The sequence below is a fragment of the Brienomyrus brachyistius genome, chromosome 14 (assembly GCF_023856365.1).
Source record: "Brienomyrus brachyistius isolate T26 chromosome 14, BBRACH_0.4, whole genome shotgun sequence".
Taxonomy (NCBI): Eukaryota; Metazoa; Chordata; class Actinopteri; order Osteoglossiformes; family Mormyridae; genus Brienomyrus; species Brienomyrus brachyistius.
In genome coordinates, this window is record NC_064546.1 from 19,679,278 (window position 1) to 19,699,532 (window position 20,255).

The following is a 20,255-nucleotide window of genomic DNA, read 5'->3' on the forward strand; positions in this document are numbered from 1 at the left end:
AAGGTAGAAAAAAAGCAAATACACTCATGACTCTCTCTCTCTCTGCTGTTATAGTGTGGTGTAAATGTGTTGGACCAAATGGCGCGCATGTATTCCGTAAGAGCAGCAACATGCAGGTGGCCAGTAGCTGTATTTTACAACATGCTGGACCTGGTGGTGGCAAATTCCTACGTTCTGTACAAGGCATGTACAGGGTGGGAAGGCAAAAGAAGATTATTTTTGAGTCATCTAGCCAAGGAACTCCATTGCCAATTTATGCCACAAAAGGCTATGGGGACAGAGGAAGGCTGCTGCTGTGCCAGGACTTGTATGGACAACTCAGTGTCAGGTACAGGAGAACTGCAACAGAAACCGCAGCAGGTTTACCAGTGCAAAGTGTTACAAATTCACTTGCGCCAAATGCAGGGATGATGGTCACTGGGTCTGCAAACACTGCAAAGTTTGAAACACTCAATTTTTTTTATAAATAAAACAGACTTGTGCTTCCATATATTTTGTGAATGTGTGTCTTTCATATTTGCAGGTCAGTCAGCATGTGGGATATTTGGTATAGATATGGCAGACTTTTGTGAAGGTTTCCATGTCACACACAGAGGTTTAGCCTGCCTTGGATTTTACCTGCTCTGAGTAAAAAAATGCAAATGTGCCAGGCCTCACAGGTAATGGGTGTGTTTGCACAACAAAAGCAGGAGGACAATGGCCCAAGAAACTCTCAGCAGGGATGCTAGTAGGTGTTAGGCCCAGGGAATTTACGCAAATTTGCGTAGATTTGGCAGTTCTAGTGTTATGGAATTGACCTGCAACCCAGTTAGGCACAGTACTGAGTAAATCTCAGAAAAAATGCCTATTGCTGCCCATATACAAATATAACATATTCACTGCTAATATTATATATTATATCTAGCATGTTTATATTAAATACTATACTGTATTATTAATTTATTATATTATATAGATAAACGTATATAAAGTATATATAATTTATTGCGTAGTTAATTTACTTTTTAAAATTGCGTGGTCACAAATAAAGGAGACCAGTGTAAAATGTTTTCACTCGTTCAGGAAGAGTACTTCCAGCACCAAAATGCCACCATTGACTCAAATAATGAGCCCAACGGAAAATGACATTAACGTAAAACACATCACATTTCTTAAAAATCTAGAAGTTCTCTGAATTCTTTATAAGCAATAATACGCATAAATAATGCATATTACATACCACCTTTCTGACATTACAAGTCAGACGTTACAAGTAACTCTAGTGATGGTCAAAATATGCCAGTTGGTCACATCAGTGTAAATGAATACTGAACCAGCCTCCCACGATTACCGTTACATGACAGTGTGGCCGGCACAGCACAAGCTTGAAGACGATACACAGTATCTTGGCAGGTCCAATCACGAGACACTGTACCATCCACCGAACATCCTCATTCGCTGAATAGTGACACATGCGAACGTACGAAATGAGCACTCCAGGCCCCTCCCACTCAAGGACGGTGCAGAAGGGCTATTTACAAATTTCTGTGCCCTGCGTTACGATCAAGTCAAAAACGTCAAAAGTAGGTTGACAGATAAGTCAGTATATATACAGAAGTGGTGGCTTCCTAAGGCCACGTCAATACATTTCTAAGGTTTACGTAAGGCAGCTTTCTTAGTCACTGAATAAAATGTAAACTTTAAAAACATGCTTTTATTACATCTTTTGACAGCACTTTAGAAGGTTTATGCAAATAGATTCAAAAGTACTCTGCATGTAACCTACCAAGTAGGAAAGGGTATTTAATCGTTCCCTAGTATCTACTAATTTTACATGTATTCAGCGCTGTTAAACTGTCAACCATTAGAAATGTAAACAATTATTCAGCATGGAACATTTTGAGTTCATAGTTATGCACTGAGGATTCTGGGAATGATTTTCACCAAAATCTGCAACAGGTAAAGTTTCCTGGAAAGGATCTGGGTTCACGCTGCTGTACCTGTATGGTAGCAAAGGAACACTGCACCATAACAGGTCAAATAAACGCCGTTCTCTCCATTCCAGGCAGTCTTCGCTTACTGGTAAAGACCTGTTGAAAAGTACCAGAGGCCCAGCTGAACCGTAGTAGCGGCCGCGGCAGGGAAGGTGAAAAGCACAGCTGCTGTCAGGTAAAGCTGCCCCACTGCTCTGGGTCCAGGCTGCCTCAGTAGTTTGACAGAGGCAGCCTGAATTGTATGTTCTGCCAAGGCATGAAGGGGAAAAGTGGGTATTGGCCGTTCTCTTCATCCACAAAGACACACTGGAAGAAGTGGATATCCCCTGCAGAGTTTTACAGAATTAAAAGGTTTATATATATGAACACACCTACATATATACATCTATGCCTTTCTTTTAGAGATTGAGATTGTAATTATTTGCAGTGAATTTATTATTTCGGCTAAGATGTGTTTACGTTCGTTCACTGGTTCATCTACTTGAGACAATTCCCCTTGAATATTTTTCTGGGGGGGGGGGTTGATTTTTATTGATATTGGCATACTGACAGTTTCAGAGATGGGTCCATCATTGTAGCGATGGGGCTGTTCTACGAACCCAATGATGTCTTACTTATTAAACGAACTGAACAGAATGGGGGTGATGAACGTCATGAACGAACTGACCGAACTGAATAAATCAGTGTAGTGAACGAGATCATTTTGTTCGCTTAAAAGAGTAGTTCAAAAAGAACAGATTAAATGACATAAGTCTAAGTAATTTGTTTTATCCCATTTCTCTCGAGTTTTGGATGAGACTGAACTTACAACTTTCCGTCACGTCATCTGCAACGGGTTCCGGCTCTTCTGCAAAAACAGGGATTGAGCAGAGATGTCAGCTCAAGCCGCACATCTTAACATCAGGTGACATATTTTGACATATTTGTCCTTTACAGTATATTTATATACCTGCCTATGTTCATATTAAAAATATTATGGTTTTCCAGAGTGCCAGAATAGGCTTGACGGGCCCCACAATTAGCATGAAATTCAATAAATTATTGTTGTTTGTTGCTCAACAAAAAATGTCATCCAACCCAAATGGCTGGCCTACCACTGCAGTTTTACCCATTCGCTCAGCTTGATATTGACTGATGCCTCATTACCTAGAGGGAACCTACCTTCCACTTTCTCCATCTTGATACGTTTCTTCTCAACAGGCTTATCTGTGAAGTCACAAAAGCGGAATGACTGAAACCTCTGACGCTGCTGCAGTGTTCAACAGATTTTCAAAGATTTGTAAAAAAAAAACAAATGATGCTCAGAATGTGTAGAAGTGGTTCACATGTGGAATATGGGCCTTAAAACGGCACAGCTAATGAGAAGTCTGATGTCATCATTATGTCATATAAGCAAAAAAAAAAAACGTAATATTATTTTATCACGTTTTTATCACTATTTTACTTGGCTCAATCAATACCTTTCTTTGCACGGGCTGGTTTGGCCTTCACTTTAAGGTCTTTAGGTTCTGAAACAATTTTAAAAAGTACATTTCTTTCAATGTAACTATATAATAGACCAATTCATGCCCAATGCTTCTGCAAAATGAGTATAATTCAGGGAGATAAAAGCCAAAGTACAACAGAAATTACTTGCTGAAACGTGTAACGCACAACTTCTTTGTTTAGAAAACACTGAAATTACTAAAATGCAAATTATGAAGAGAATTAATATACTACCCTCCCCCCAAAAACACATTAATAATATAGGAGTCAACAGTTAACTGTTTTTAAATGAAAATATTGGCGTAATCACATCGTCTAGACCCTCATATCTCAGACACAAGGGAATATTTTTCAGAATTTGAAAACGCAAAGAAAAGAAAAGTACCTTTTCGGGGAGGTTTCACCTGGGGAACCTTACTCTCTGGAAAAAGAATGAAACATCAGCATCACTTAAAAGCAATATTGTTGTTAAATATACCAAAATGCCAGAGACATGCAGTTGCCTTTATTTATCAGAGTGAACAAAAGCAAAAGAAATGCAGAAGTTATATTAAAGCAACACTTCTACCTTTCTCCAACTTATCTTTTCTGGCCTTTTTCGGAACGACAGGCTCTGAACAAAAGCATTTACTACAATGTTTACATATTTACTACAATAATCAATTTATTACCATGAACTACATTACTACAATAATAAGTAATTTAAAATGCCTTCATTAAAAATGATAGAATATGCCAAATTACTGATGACTTCAAAAAAAAAAAAAAAAGGTAAAATAATCCATACCTTTCTTTTCAGAAACCTGCTTAATCTTGTCTTTAGTACGTACTGGCTCTGAAACATGACAGACACACAGGAATTTAGTTACCCACAGAACAACGGGAGTACTTTAATGCTTGCTGTTTAATGTCTCATGACTACCAAATATTACATACATTTCTGTATTAGCCTGGCCTGTGTCTTCAGGAGCTTCAACATCAACATGGTCATTGGGTTGGGTCACATACCAGATGGGAAGCCAGTCCAGCACAGGGCAAATACACAACCATGCACTATGGGCATTTTAGTGATGCCAGGTGTCCTAATGGTGTCATTGAGGAGGAAACCCAAATGACACAGATGGAACTTAAATCCCCAGTCCTGGAGGTGTGAGGATGTGACCACTGAGCCATCATGCCAACCCCAACATCCATCCATCCATCTTTCATTCAGGGTCACAGGAGTCCAGAGCCTATGGGCACTCGGCAAGGCATGTCGACCCAGAGGGTGTGAAGCTGGCAACTCCAATTCATATGAGCATTTCTGATACTCCACCCCCCCACCACACCACCATACTGCCCTCCACCCACAAGATATTTGCAAAATTACTGTCAAATATTACTGTATGTCAGTTACTGTTCCTTTACCCCATATTGCTGTTTATGTTCATACCTTTTTTTGGTTTGACCTCCACAGTTTTCTTTTTAGAAACTTCAGCTTCTGAAAAACACAATATGAATTTAATCCTGTCAATCAATCAATCAATCAATCAATCAAAACTAATTATTCAAAGAAAACAGCAAATCTATCCAGGATTGTGGTGGCCGATAATCTTAATGATTCAATAAAAAATTTTATTTAAATAAAAAAGAAAAAGAGATAATGAATTTGAGTACCTCGTTTTGGAGAAGTTGGCTGTTTGGCTGTCAGCGTGACGTTTGACTCTAAAAAAATAAAATGTTTTGCACCACTTTAATCCTCAAGACTGACATACATAACCTGACCAAAAAATTTCTCTACTGCAGAGACAAAATGCATGTGAATGATTAAGCAAATCAGTTAGAAAAGTCACACACCTTTTTTCGAAGTCTGTATTGCGGATCTGTTCGTGATGATTGGATGGTCTGGAATACAATTGCGTAGTATTTAGCACAGTATAGTGGTTAGCACAGTTTCCCGAAAAACATAAAACCTGAGAATAGTACAAAACAAAAATTCATTAAATGGTCCCATCATACTAACTCAAGTACAGTAGCTGAACCTTACCATACCAACGCGGGGGTCCCGGACAGTAGCGTGGCAGAGGATCACATGTAGGTCCTGTCACATACAGCAAAGCGTTAATTCCAGCACGTTCCTTTCAATACTCCTGTCCGGGTTATTAGTGAATCATAATGTTGATGTATAATTCACAGCGCTGGACTTGGGATCATAACAAAGACACCTATTTCTTTGCTGGAATTAGGCTTGCAATAATTTGTGAAAGTGAAATGAAATATCATGTAAAGCCTTAACTACAATAGTACTACTTTTAATATATTAGAAACCTTTAAAAAAATAATCATTTGGTAACACTTTACTTGATGGGGCACAAATACATAGTAATAACTGAGTTACTATTGAAGTACAAATCGTGTAGCTCCTGTGTTTCAGACTAGATAATCTATGTGTAGCTAAACAGGTTTGAAGTGGGCTAGTACTTGGATGGGAGACTAACTGGGAAAGCTGGGTTGCTGCTGGAAGAGGTGTTGGTGTGGTCAAAAGGGTTGAGCAATCCTGTGGTTTGTGTGGGTCTTGATGTCACAGTGATGGGGCCACCGTGCTTTAAAAAGAGCGTCATCTTTCATGAAACTGAGTCCCTGACTCTCTCAAGTCATCCTGGGTTCCCTAATGTTCTGGCTAAATTGCCCACTATGGTCCTTTCAAATCTGGCCTCCCAATCAACCCCTATATCAAATTGTTGAATTCCCCCCTGCCCCTTCTCCACCTTAGCTACTGTGTGGTGAGTGTAAGGGTGCAGAATGGCTGCCGTCACATCATCCGGGTGGGTGGTACACAGTGGTGGTGGATGAAGTGGCTCCCCATTGGTTCTGAAAAGTGCTTTGGGGTGAATGAATGTACCATTCATTCATTCATTCATTCATCACAATTCATTAATGATAAACAGACATGAGATCCTTATTTCTCTTGCGTTATTCATTACTTCTTCCTTCAGTAGTTCACCAAGGTGTGCAGAATTATCAGATATAGCAACAAATATATTAACTGCTTGGGATGAAAGTGGCATCTCGATTCATTAATGATGAACAAATATGAGATCGGTACTTAACTTGGGTTATTCATTACTTGTTCAATCGGTAATTCCTTCAGTAGCTCACAAAGGTTCACAGAATTAATAGATATAGTAACAAATATAGTAACTGTTTTGAGATAAAATCAGCAATATTATTCATTAATGATGAATTACCATGAGAATATGTAACTAACACCTACTTTGTGGTTATTTAATAAGTAATAGCATAATGCTATATTATTTGTGCACTCTCAAGTAAAGTGTTATTAATAATTTTAAAAACTTTTAGTGTTACCCCTCCTCTTGTGCACTTTCTTTGGAGTTTCTGGAGCTGAACAAAAAGAAACAAAGATAAAGTTATTTGACAATGTACTGAAATGCATCACCAACCATTAAAAGTATTCTCAAAAGCCTCTATTGTTATAAGCATGGAGCTACACTGTAGCTACCAATAAATCAAATGCATAATGTATTGGAATTGTAATGTATGAGCTAATGAGTAATAATCATTCATTTATTGCGATCACAGTCGTGCTTACCGCTCAGTTTAAGCTTCTCCTCAGATTTTCCATGAACTTCTGGTGTTCAGTGTAGGTGCACAGAAGCAAAACAAAATAATTTTCTTGAGTGTTACTCTTGCATACACACATACCTACGTACATAGATACAAATTTACACATTTTACAAATGGCACAGTGAAAACAGCAACGCTCCTCCCATCAATCCTTCTTCCAACTGCTTATTCTGATCAGGGTTGTGGAGTGGAATAATAATTATTAATAATTTTAATTATTAATAAGATGCACTTGAACTGTTGAATTGTGACTGCCCGTTACTTTCTGGTTTAGCTTGCTAAATTAATAAATTAATAAAGCAAAGGTCAATAAAGGTTTTGATTTTTAAAATAAATGCTGAACGACTGGACCTCTGAAAATTGCCCCAACTTGAATACTTGCCAATTGTACTTTTCCAAGATGTTCTTTTAAGGGAAAATACTAAATATGTACGTATTAAAGATGTCATTATCACATGTGCGTTGAAATGGTCTTACTGAATATAATTCACTTTCCAGTAGTACTGTCTGTTTCTGCAATATAGTAACACGCTCGACTTCATTCAGGCGATATCCAGTAATGATACGGAATACCTTTGCATCGTTAATTGTTTCTCTTTCTGAGAATGGACCAGAAGATGACCACAATGCACCGTCCCTTGTTTCTTAAAGCTTTTTAAGCACCTCTTTTACTCACTTTTAGCTACGGCCTCTTTGCGCTTCTGCACTTTGGGTTCAGCGGCGACCCCCACTTTTTCTCCAGCATCTTCTCCCTTCCTTCCTTTCCTCTCCAGTTTCACAGGCTCCCCTACAGCTCCTCTCTCAGCCATTATTTTCTGCTTCTCTGCAAAGACAAACAACTCGTGGGTATAGGAAATTTCAGCAGGTTTGGAAAGGGGACCATTTCCTCATTAAAGTAAATGGAAGAATTAATTTTAAATAAAGTTAGGGTTAGATGTGCAAAACCAGTGTACTGGGCCCACATGAACCATCATGATGACTATAGAGATTCTTTCAGTTCTCTATTAACAGACTTACTGTAGATAGCAAGCTAAATCAGAAAATAATGGGCAGCCACAATTCAACAGTTCAAGTACATACAGTATCAGTCAAAAGTCTGGGTACACCTGCTTTTAATGTATTTATCTCTATTTTAGCTGTGTTATTCACCTTATAGTAAAGGGCCTTGAGGCAATGAGGTAATACACATCAGATATTGTAACGACCAAGAGAAATGCTCAACATCTTAAAATTTTCCAAAATTTTCAAAATAACCCCTTTTCTACTGATGACAACATTGCAATCTCTTTCTGTTCTTTAAACCAGCTTCCAGATGCAGCCACCTGGAATGCTTTTCCAACAATCCTGAATGAGTTTTAACAAGTTCTGGGCTGAGTTGGCTACTTTGCTCTTACTCTTTGATCCAACTTATCCCAGAGCAGCTCTATATGGTTTAGGCTGGAGTGACTGTGGGGGGCAGGTCGTCTGCCACGGCGCTCCATCTCTCTGCTTGGTCATGAGATAATACAGTACAATTTTGACTGGTATTGTATATAAAAGTAGAACAAGCTTTTATAGAGTTCCAGGATTAAGTTAGTTTTAGTTAAAAGGTCATATCTTATCTCCTTTTTGTTTATCCTAAATGGTGTATTCTGCTGTGTTTTTTACCTTTGGTTTCAATAATTGGTGGTTTCTGCATTTTGGGTTTGGCTGTTCCAGCTTGTTCCTCATTCTTCCTTCTTCTCTCTGTTTTTGTCTGAGGTTTTCCAGGCTTTTCCTTGACTTGTTCTTTTTTGACTTTGGTCTTTTCTTCTGAAACTTTTTCTGAAACCTTGTCAAGCTTTGCTGCAAGAAAAATAAAAAACACAAGTAATTGGCAAGAATACTGTAGGTGTTTGCTTAATGTACATCTAACAAAGCAAACATAGGTATTTTGTGTCATTTTTTAATCATTTTACTTTGGTATTTAGGCTTTTTTTGTTTCTCCACTTTCGGTTCTGCTGTCGGTATGAATTTTTCTATAACCAGTTCTTCCATCTTAGGTTTCTCCACTTTGGGTTCTGCTGTTGGTTTGACTTTTTCAGAAATGGGTTCTTTCTTTGGTTTCTCCACTTTGGGTTCTGCTGTGGGCTTGACTTTTTCTATGACCAGTTCTTCCTTCTTCAGTTCTTCCTCTTTGGGTTCAATTGTGGGTTTGGATTTTTCTATAGCCAGTTCTTCCTTCTTCAGTTTCACCACTTTGGGTTCTGCAATGGGTTTAGGTTTTTCTATAACTGCTTCTTCCTTCTTCTGTTTCTCCACTTTGGGTTTTATTGTGGGTTTGATTTTTTCTACAACCGGTTCCTCCTTCTCCACTTTCGGTTCTGCTGTCGGTATGACTTTTTCTGTAACCAGTTCTTCCATCTTAGGTTTCTCCACTTTGGGTTCTGCTGTAGGTTTGGCTTTTTCAGAAATGGGTTCTTTCTTTGCTTTCTCCACTTTGGGTTTTGCTGTAGGTTTGGCTTTTTCAGAAATGGGTTCTTTCTTTGGTTTCTCGACTTTGGGTTCTGCTGTAGGTTTGACTTTTTCAGAAACGGGTTCTTTCTTTGGTTTCTCCACTTTCGGTTCTGCTGTCGGTATGACTTTTTCTATAACCAGTTCTTCCATCTTAGGTTTCTCCACTTTGGGTTCTGCTGTTGGTTTAACTTTTTCAGAAACGGGTTCTTTCTTTGGTTTCTCCACTTTGGGTTCTGCTGTAGGTTTGACTTTTTCAGAAACGGGTTCTTTCTTTGGTTTCTCGACTTTGGGTTCTGCTGTAGGTTTGACTTTTTCAGAAACGGGTTCTTTCTTTGGTTTCTCCACTTTGGGTTCTGCTGTAGGTTTGGCTTTTTCAGAAACGGGTTCTTTCTTTAGTTTCTCCACTTTCGGTTCTGCTGTCGGTATGACTTTTTCTATAACCAGTTCTTCCATCTTAGGTTTCTCCACTTTGGGTTCTGCTGTAGGTTTGACTTTTTCAGAAACGGGTTCTTTCTTTGGTTTCTCCACTTTCGGTTCTGCTGTCGGTATGACTTTTTCTATAACCAGTTCTTCCATCTTAGGTTTCTCCACTTTGGGTTCTGCTGTAGGTTTGGCTTTTTCAGAAACGGGTTCTTTCTTTGGTTTCTCCACTTTGGGTTCTGCTGTAGGTTTGGCTTTTTCAGAAACGGGTTCTTTCTTTGGTTTCTCCACTTTGGGTTCTGCTGTAGGTTTGGCTTTTTCAGAAACGGGTTCTTTCTTTGGTTTCTCCACTTTGGGTTCTGCTGTAGGTTTGACTTTTTCAGAAACGGGTTCTTTCTTTGGTTTCTCCACTTTGGGTTCTGCTGTAGGTTTGGCTTTTTCAGAAACGGGTTCTTTCTTTGGTTTCTCCACTTTCAGTTCTGCTGTCGGAATGCCTTTTTCTATAACCAGTTCTTCCATCTTAGGTTTCTCCACTTTGAGTTCTGCTGTTGGTTTAACTTTTTCAGAAACGGGTTCTTTCTCTGGTTTCTCCACTTTGGGTTCTGCTGTAGGTTTGACTTTTTCAGAAACGGGTTCTTTCTTTGGTTTCTCCACTTTGGGTTCTGCTTTGGGTTTTACTTTTTCTATCACTACTACTTCTTTCTTTGGTTTCTCCACTTTGGGTTCTGCTGTAGGTTTGGCTTTTTCAGAAAAGGGTTCTTTCTTTGGTTTCTCCTCTTTGGGTTCTGCTCTAGGTTTGACTTTTTCAGAAACGGGTTCTTTCTTCGGTTTCTCCTTTTTGGGTTCTGCTGTAGGTTTGACTTTTTCAGAAACGGGTTCTGTCTTCAGTTTCTCCTCTTTGGGTTCTGCTGTAGGTTTGACTTTTTCAGAAACGGGTTCTGTCTTTGGTGTCTCCACTTTGGGTTCTGCTGTAGGTTTGGCTTTTTCAGAAACGGGTTCTTTCTTTGGTTTCTCCACTTTGGGTTCTGCTGTAGGTTTGGCTTTTTCAGAAACGGGTTCTTTCTTTGGTTTCGCCACTTTGGGTTCTGCTGTAGGTTTGACTTTTTCAGAAACGGGTTCTTTCTTTGGTTTCTCCACTTTGGGTTCTGCTGTAGGTTTGGCTTTTTCAGAAACTGGTTCTTTCTTTGGTTTCTCCACTTTGGGTTCTGCTGTAGGTTTGGCTTTTTCAGAAACTGGTTCTTTCTTTGGTTTCTCCACTTTGGGTTCTGCTGTAGGTTTGGCTTTTTCAGAAATGGGTTCTTTCTTTGGTGTCTCTACTTTGGGTTCTGCTGTAGGTTTGACTTTTTCAGAAACGGGTTCTGTCTTTGGTTTCTCCACTTTGGGTTCTGCTGTAGGTTTGGCTTTTTCAGAAACGGGTTCTTTCTTTGGTTTCTCCACTTTGGGTTCTGCTGTAGGTTTGGCTTTTTCAGAAACGGGTTCTTTCTTTGGTTTCTCCACTTTGGGTTCTGCTGTAGGTTTGACTTTTTCAGAAACGGGTTCTTTCTTTGGTTTCTCCACTTTGGGTTCTGCTGTCGGTTTGACTTTTTCAGAAACGGGTTCTTTCTTTGGTTTCTCCACTTTGGGTTCTGCTGTAGGTTTGGCTTTTTCAGAAACGGGTTCTTTCTTTGGTTTCTCCACTTTGGGTTCTGCTGTAGGTTTGACTTTTTCAGAAACGGGTTCTTTCTTTGGTTTCTCCACTTTGGGTTCTGCTGTCGGTTTGACTTTTTCAGAAACGGGTTCTTTCTTTGGTTTCTCCACTTTGGGTTCTGCTGTAGGTTTGGCTTTTTCAGAAACTGGTTCTTTCTTTGGTTTCTCCAATTTGGGTTCTGCTATAGGTTTGGCTTTTTCTTTGATCGGTTCTTCCTTCTTTGGTTTCTCCACTTTGGGTTCTTCTTGGGGTTTTACTTTTTCTGTAACTGGTTCTTCCTTCTTTGGTTTTTCTACTTTGGGTTCTGCAGTGGGTTTGACTTTTTCTATAATTGGTTCTTCCTTCTTCAATTTCTCCTCTCTGGGTTCTGCTGTAGGTTTGGCTTTTTCAGAAATGGGTTCTTTCTTTGGTTTCTCTATTTTGGGTTCTGCTGTAGGTTTGGCTTTTTCTATAACGGGTTTTTCTTTCTTTAGTTTCTCCACTTTGGGTTCTGCTGTAGGTATGGCTTTTTCTATAATGGGTTCTTCCTTCTTTGGTTTCTCTACTTTGGGTTCTGCTGTTGGTTTGACTTTTTCTTTGATCGGTTCTTCCTTCTTTGGTTTCTCCACTTTTGGTTCTGCCATAGATTTGGCTTTTTCTGTAACAATTTCTGCCTTCTTTGGTTTCTCTACTTTGGGTTTTACTTTTTCTATAACTACTTCTTCTTTTTTGGGTTTCTCCAATTTGGGTTCAGCTTTGGGTTTGACTTTATCTCCAACTGGTTCTTCCTTCTTTGGTTTCTCCACTTTGAATTCTGCTGTGGGTTTGACTTTGTCGGAAACGGGTTCTTTCTTTGGTTTCTCCATTTTGGGTTCTGCTGTCGGTTTGACTTTTTCTATAACGGGTTCTTCCTTTGGTTTCTCCACTTTGGGTTCTGCTGTAGGTTTAGCTTTTTCAGTAACGGGTTTTTCCTTCTTTGATATTTCAACTTTGGGTTCTGTTGTAGGTTTGGCTTTTTCTATAACGGGTTCTTCCCTCTTCGGTTTCTCCACTTTGGGTTTTGCTTTGGGTTTTACTTTTTCTATAACTATTACTTCTTTCTTTGGTTTCTCCACTTTGGGTTCTGCTGTAGGTTTGACTTTTTCAGAAACGGGTTCTTCCTTTGGTTTCTCCACTTTGGGTTCTGCTGTAGGTTTAGCTTTTTCAGTAACGGGTTTTTCCTTCTTTGGTATTTCAACTTTGGGTTCTGTTGTAGGTTTGGCTTTTTCTATAACGGGTTCTTCCCTCTTCGGTTTCTCCACTTTGGGTTTTGCTTTGGGTTTTACTTTTTCTATAACTATTACTTCTTTCTTTGGTTTCTCCACTTTGGGTTCTGCTGTAGGTTTGACTTTTTCAGAAACGGGTTCTTCCTTTGGTTTCTCCACTTTGGGTTCTGCTGTAGGTTTAGCTTTTTCAGTAACGGGTTTTTCCTTCTTTGGTATTTCAACTTTTGGTTCTGCTGTAGGTTTGGCTTTTTCTATAACGGGTTCTTCCCTCTTTGGTTTCTCCACTTTGGGTTCTGCTGTAGGTTTGGCTTTTTTAGTAACAGGTTCTTCTTTCTTTGGCTTTTTGACTTTGGGTTCTGCAGTGGGTTTGACTTTTTCTGTGACATGTTTTTCCTTCTTTGGTTTCTCCAATTTGGTTTTTGCAGTGGGTTTGACTTTTTCAGTAACCAGTTCTTTCTTCGGTTTCTCCACTTTGGGTTCTGCTGTAGGTTTGACTTTCTCTGTAACAGGTTCTGCCTTCTTTGGTTTCTTTACTTTGGGTTCTGCAGTGGGTTTGGCTTTTTCAGTATCTAATTCTTCTTTCTTTGGTTTCTCCAGTTTTGGTTCAGCTTTGGGTTTGGCTTTTTCTCTGACTGGTTCTTCCTTCTTTGGTTTCTCCACTTTGGGTTCTGCTGTAGGTTTGACTTTCTCTGTAACAGGTTCTGCCTTCTTTGGTTTCTTTACTTTGGGTTCTGCAGTGGGTTTGGCTTTTTCAGTAACTAATTCTTCTTTCTTTGGTTTCTCCAGTTTTGGTTCAGCTTTGGGTTTGGCTTTTTCTCTGACTGGTTCTTCCTTCTTTGGTTTCTCCACTTTGGGTTCTGCTGTAGGTTTGACTTTCTCTGTAACAGGTTCTGCCTTCTTTGGTTTCTTTACTTTGGGTTCTGCAGTGGGTTTGGCTTTTTCAGTAACTAATTCTTCTTTCTTTGGTTTCTCCAGTTTTGGTTCAGCTTTGGGTTTGGCTTTTTCTCTGACTGGTTCTTCCTTCTTTGGTTTCTCCACTTTGGGTTCTGCTGTAGGTTTGACTTTTTCTGTAACATGCTCTGCCTTCTTTGGTTTCTCCACTTTGATTTCTGATGTGGGTTCGACTTTTTCAGAAACGGGTTCTTTCTTTGGTTTCTCCACTCTGACTTCAGTTCTTGGTTTGATTTTTTCTACAACCAGTTCTTCCTTCTTTAGTTTCTCCATTTTGTGTTCTGCTTTAGGTTTGACTTTTTCTATAACTGGTTCTTCCTTCTTTGATCTATCAAGTTTGGTTTCTGCTGTGGGCTTGACTTTTTCCGTATCTAGTTCATCCTTTTTCTGTTTATCTACTTTGGGTTCCGCAGTGGATTTGGCTTTTTCAGTAACCAGTTCTTCTTTCCTTGCTTTGTCATCAGTTCTTGGTTTGAATTTTCCTGTAACTGGTTCTTTCAGCTTCTGTTTCTCCAGTTTTGGTTCAACTTTGAATTTCACTTTTTCTGTAACCAGTTCTTCCGTCTTGGGTTTCTCCCCTTTAGGTTCTCCTGTGGGTTTGGCTGTTTCAGAAACTGCCTCTTTCTTTGGTTCCACCAGTTTAGGTTCTGCTGTGGGTTTTACTTTTTCTGTAATTAGTTCTTCTTTTTTCTGTTTCTCCGCTTTGGATTCTCCAGTGTGTTTAACTTTTTCTCTTATCGGTTCTCCTTTCTTTGGTTTCTCCATTTTTAATTCTGTTATTGGTTTAACTTTTTCTGTAACTGGTCCTTCCATTTTCAGTTTCTCCACTTTAAGTCCCTCTGTATATTTGACCTTTTCTGTAACAGGTTCTTCTTTCTTTGGTGGCTCCACTTTGGATTCTGCAGTAGGTTTGACTTTTTCTATAGTTGGTTCAAATTCCTTTGCTTTTCCCACTTCCTTCTCAGGTATTACAGACTTCTTTTCAGATTCTTTATCAGCCTTTGCCCTCTGTTTTTCTACAAGTACAAACAGACAAAGGGAACTGAAAGCTGCTCAACTTCTATAACAATCAAAATTCCAATCCCATGCCAGATTACGGCACAAAGCAGCAGTTCCCTGGGTGGGATGCCAGTCCTGTGCAGTCTAACATCATCATCATCATCATCATCATCATCTGTATTAAGGTGGGGTTGAGATAGAGGTAGTTGTAAATTAATGGTTTCATTTACCTTTGGGTTCCAACTCTCTCATTTTATCCAATTTGACTTCCAGAGCTGCCTTGGCTTTTTCTTTTTCCTTTGATCTCTGTGCTTTTCCCTTCTGCTTTGAAGGCCTCTTGGTTTCTCTTGTCTCTTTGTGTTCTTCTGACAGTAAAAAAACAGACAACATGGCGACTTTACTTTCTTGTCACTATATTACATATGATAAATATATTAAACATTAATTGCATCGTATACCATCTGAAATGTGAATTAATTGTAAAATTATTACATGTAAAAACATTAAATAATAATGCAGTTTATTTTTCCTTTAACCCAATGCTGTGTTTTCAACTTTAGCACTAGGAACATTGATGCCTGAACAATTAAAAATTCATTATATTCAACATATTTCTATTTTGGATTAGGGGTTGATAAAATCTGCTTTGTTCTGTCTTCCGCTAAATATTATTCGGTGGTTTGGTTGGTTTTATGCTAAATTAATTCATCCATTCATTCATTCATTCATTCATTCAAATGTTTTGTTTGTTTGTTTATTACTTTTGATGTCGGTTGTTTTTGGCTTCTCCACTTTGGATTCAGGAGCAGGTTTTACTTCCTCAGCCTTTTCTTCTTTCACTGTTTTCTTTTCTGCTTTTGCAGGCTTTTCTTGTTCTTTTTTGTCCTTTATTCTCCCTTCCTTTACTTTTGGCTTCTCTGATATTTTTGGCTTAAGCGCTGTGGAAATCGAATCTGACAACGTTAGTAGCCACCGACATATTATAGTCAATTCATTGTAAACCATACAATACTATTGTCCCAAAACATCAAACGGTAATACTTAATTGCTGACTTATTGTTGAGATATCTAATGACCCACTTTCTATTTGAGGACTGTAAATGAATACGTATATTAAGACATCCAAAAATATGCCCAAAATATAATCTAAATGTTCCTGCTTTAAAATTACTAATCTACAATAATCTGACTAGTTTATTGTCATATTAAAGTTTTCTTACTGACGTCACAGCCTCTTTTCCATAAATCTTGACTGTAACTTGCGTCGATATGTTTACCTTTAGATACAGTCTCCGCCAGTTTATCGGCCTTGGATTCCGCGGGGGGCTCGGCTTTCTTCGCGGTTCTTTCGTCTTTCTTTTCTCTTTCTGTTTTCTCCTCAGGTTTCTCCTCGCTGAGTTTTTGTTCTAGTTCTGTAACATATTTTGTATGTGGGGGGAGGGGGGAGTTTGGGGGACAAGAATACCAGTACCGTTGTAGGTTATTTTAAGTATATTCCCTATACAATTAAAATTACATTTACCGATTTACAGTGCTGATACACTTTTGTATTTGCAACTTGATGACCTACAGTGTCCTACATTGGGTGGATACAAAGCTCTTTGGAAGTGTCACATCTTAGAAATAACGAGAGCCCTGGGCTGCGCACAAATGGGGCTTTTGTCCTCCTGCCTTCCGTCTTTCTCTCCTTACCTTTGGACTGACCCTCCTTTTCTTTCTTGACTGTGGGTTCGACAGCAGCTTTGCTTTTCTCTATTTTCTTTTCCACTCCTTTCAGTTCCTCCGCTTTCTTCTCCGGCTTTTTCTCCTTTTGTGGTTCCTCAGGTGCTGCTGTCAGCGGAAATGGGCATTCATTGAGAACGCAAGCTGTGTGCCTTTGATAAGGTTCAATTAGGCGTTACATCTTATTTCTTATTGTCCTGTTATTCCTAAGTAGTGTGTCCTGCTAATTGGCATTGTCGTTTTTACCTTTGCTTTCAGTCGTCCTTGGTTTCTCGACTTTGGTTCCAGCTGTAGGTTTGTCTTTTCCCACAGTTATCTCCGCTTTTTTTGGTATCTCTACTCTCTTCTTCACAGGGCCTTCCATTTTTTGTTCTTTTTTGTCTTTTTCCTCCTTTTCTTTCGGTTTTTCGGTTACTTTGTCAGGCTTAATAGCTATAAGGGAATTAAGAAAAATCACAAGCCATTGCTGAGCATAATTTAGCAGTATATGCAGTGAGTAATTCGGCTGTTGACATTTTTTGGATGAGGTTTTTACCTTTGACGTCGACCTCTTTTGGCTTCTCCACTTCAGGAGAGGGTTTGATATCTCTCCTCTTTGATATCTCTACTTTTTTCTCAGGTTTTAACTGTATTTTTTCTCTTTTTGTCTCCGCTACTGTGACAAGCTTTTCTAAAGAATCAAACGGAGTGAGAACTTTCAGAGCGTTTACAGTGGTTTCTTTGCAACGAGTGTGTTTTTCCAGACACAAACTTCACACAAACGTGCAAAATTTTATAACTTTCCAAAAAAGTTAAAAGTATTTAGCAAAATGCTAAAGGGTTCACAAATGTCCACTAGTGTTTTCTAAGATTCAAAGCATCATGTCTCATAAAGTATGCTTCTGTCCCACAAAATTCTGTTATTATATATTGTATATGACTAAGCAAATTAACTCACATTTACTCAGTATATTAACTCACGCCCCAAATCAAAAATAAATGCAGATCTGTATGATTTTCAAGTTATGGAACAGAATGAAAATTGTGCTTTTTGTGGAAGATACACTATATTGCCAAAAGTATTGGGATACCACTCCAAATGATTCAATTCAGGTGATCCATGTGCTTCATGTGGCCTTCAGATTAGCTCAAGAACAGCATGTAGAGAACGTCACGGAATGGGTTTCCATGGCCGAGCAGCTGCATCCGAGCCTTACATCACCAAGTGTGATGCAAAGCGTCGTATGCAGTGATGTAAAGCACTGAGCAGTGGAGACATGTTCTTTGGAGTGATGAATCGCATTTCTCTGTCTGGCAATCTGATGGACGAGTCTGGGTTTGGCGGTTACCAGGAGAATGGTACTTGCCTGACTACATTGTGAGAAGTGTAAAGTTTGATGGAGGGGGCATTATGGTGTGGGTGTATTTTTCAGGGGTTGGGCATGGCCCCTTAGTTCCTGTGAAAGGAACTCTTAATGCTTCAGCATTAGAAGCTATTTTGGACAATTTCATGCTCCCAACCTGTTTCAACATGACTGTGTACCCGTGCACAAAGCAAGGACCATAAAGACATTGATGAGCGAGTCTGGTGTGGAGGAACTTGACTGGCCTGTACAGAACCCTCACCTCAACCCAATAGAACACCTTTGGGATGAATTAGAACGGAGACTGTGAGCCAGGCCTTCTCATCCAACATCAGTGCCTGACCCTACAAATGCTCTCCTGGAAGAATGGTCAAAATCTCATAAACACACTCCTAAACTTCATGGACAGCCTTCTCAGAAGAGTGAAGCTGTTATAGCTGCAAAGGGTGGGCCAACTCCATATTAAGAATGGGATGCCATTATAGTTCATGTGTATGTAAAAGCAGGTGTCCCAATACTTTTGGCAATATAGTGTAGCTGGAAAGAACTAAATAGTTTTACTTATTCACTTTCTGGTTTCTGTGGTTGCTGTAGTGCTAGTTTTGCAGGTGAAGCTAACTCCCTTTATTAACACATCTGATTACTGTTTACTTCATGCATTATGGCATTTTCTGCTAATCTCTTTACCCTCAGGTTTGGTTTCTCTTAGCTCTTCCGGTGTCGGCCGGTCTGCTTTTTTCTCTTCTATCTGCTTTTCTTGTTTTTTCCCGTCTTTCTGTTTTTCTTCCTTGGCCTTCAGCTTCTCTGACACTTTAGCTTGAATGTAAACCAGATAATACAGATTACAGGATACATGCGGACACACAAGCGTCACTGTAATTGCAAGCATGAGGCGTGGAAATAGGAAACTTCCACCACAGCGCCTGCTTACCGTTCGAAACACTTTAGAAGTGATTATAATTAATAATAGTCGGCGAAAACAACTGTGACTCAAACTGTTTAACTGAATAAATATGAGGTGTGACTGTAAGGTTCCTTTAATGATGGGAGGTGGAATTTGGGGGGGGGGGGGTCATGCGAAAAGGGCAAACAACCTTGGGCCACCCACTCTAGGGGCTCCCAATGATCTTGACTTTTTTTTTGAGCAACAAAACACATCGAAAAAATATGCACTATACACCATTTATATTACTAATTCTTTTAAAATATTAGGATCTATAATGAAATGGGCAGAGCAATACCCCCCCCCCTGCCCCCCATCAGCAAATTTTTGCCGACAGAACTCCCTCCCCCTACCCTGATCGGTAAGTTTCACTGTTGCCACCCAGTGCTTTGATCAGCATATTACTGACGTTCCATCATTTTAACCTCCCTCTCTTTTCAATTTGGGCGCCAAAAATTTGTTGAAATGGCCGCCTACCCATGCCAGCCTAGGCCTCCCAGAGAAGTTAGACTGCCTCTGTTACTCATTTTATGTTAACTCCTGGTATATAGTAAGTTTGGGTTATCATATTTCTACATATAACATGTTTAACTGGAAGTTCCCTTATTTACTGCATGTCTCCGGCAGCATTAGCATCCGCCCGGATATTCTGCACTGCTGTTTACCGTCGTGCTCAGATGGCTTGTGTACTTTTTCTTCGGGGGTGGGCTTGGCTTTTTCTGTCACTGCCTCTTCTATTTCATCTCTCTGTATCCTAGCCTCTGGTTTTGCCAGATGTTCCTCTTCTGCTTGGAAAGTTTTCCTGAACCATATCTCTGCATAAGCAAACGTGTCCATGTTATGAACTGAACTTCCATGCAGATCGCTACTCTCAGATTGACAGGTGTCGGCTTTAAAGGAGACAGAATACTTTAAATGGCGAGTTCCATATAATTAAATTATAAATAAGAACATAAGAAATTTACAAACGAGAGGAGGCCATTCAGCCCATCAAGCTCGTTTGGAGAGAACTTAACTAATAGCTCAGAGTTGTTAAATTCCTATCTAGCTCTGACTTAAAGGTACACAGGATTTTAGCTTGTGCTACACTAACAGGATGGTATATGTTTACGCTTACAGGAAAATGTTTGCAATGAAAATACTGACCCCAACAAATCAAATTAATATTTCTTACCTATAGGTTCTGTGAAAGAAAACAGAGAAAAGTACAATGATTAAGCTCTAAATTACATGCGAAATACACAATAAACAAAGCCTCAAACATCCCAGTATTGCTACTCAGTGACATTTCAATTGTCTTTGTAATTCTGTAAATAAAACATGCGATTAACACTTTGTTGTATATATATGTCCCACTCCCAAAATATACATCAGAATGTAAACACT

General features: G+C 39.2%; 1 protein-coding gene across 50 annotated transcripts; it reads right to left on the reverse strand.

Annotated features, from left to right (window-relative positions):
- Nucleotides 1–1,673: 1,673 nt before the first annotated feature.
- si:ch211-266g18.10 (titin homolog) lies at nt 1,674–19,721 on the reverse strand. Of its 50 annotated transcripts, none has more exons than XM_048974670.1 (26): nt 19,535–19,721; nt 18,614–18,742; nt 17,119–17,253; nt 16,830–17,015; nt 16,554–16,691; nt 16,139–16,273; nt 15,623–15,799; nt 15,092–15,226; nt 11,375–14,878; nt 10,289–10,348; nt 9,023–10,045; nt 8,733–8,909; nt 7,762–7,908; nt 7,051–7,089; nt 6,807–6,842; nt 5,485–5,538; nt 5,295–5,342; nt 5,115–5,162; nt 4,891–4,938; nt 4,246–4,293; nt 4,027–4,071; nt 3,844–3,879; nt 3,434–3,481; nt 3,135–3,179; nt 2,782–2,820; nt 1,674–2,299 (listed from the first exon to the last, which is right to left on the reverse strand). In XM_048974670.1, the coding sequence occupies exons 1-26, from the start codon at nt 19,704–19,706 to the stop codon at nt 2,184–2,186; spliced, it is 6,768 nt and encodes a 2,255-aa protein (XP_048830627.1). In that variant the 5' UTR covers nt 19,707–19,721; the 3' UTR covers nt 1,674–2,183. The 50 variants fall into 50 exon arrangements, with proteins under 50 accessions (XP_048830627.1, XP_048830628.1, XP_048830620.1 ...); XM_048974671.1 differs by lacking the exon at nt 10,289–10,348 and adding an exon at nt 10,955–11,014; XM_048974663.1 differs by adding an exon at nt 10,955–11,014 and having other exon boundaries at nt 9,023–10,348; nt 11,075–14,878.
- Between the last annotated feature and the right edge of the window lie 534 nt (nt 19,722–20,255).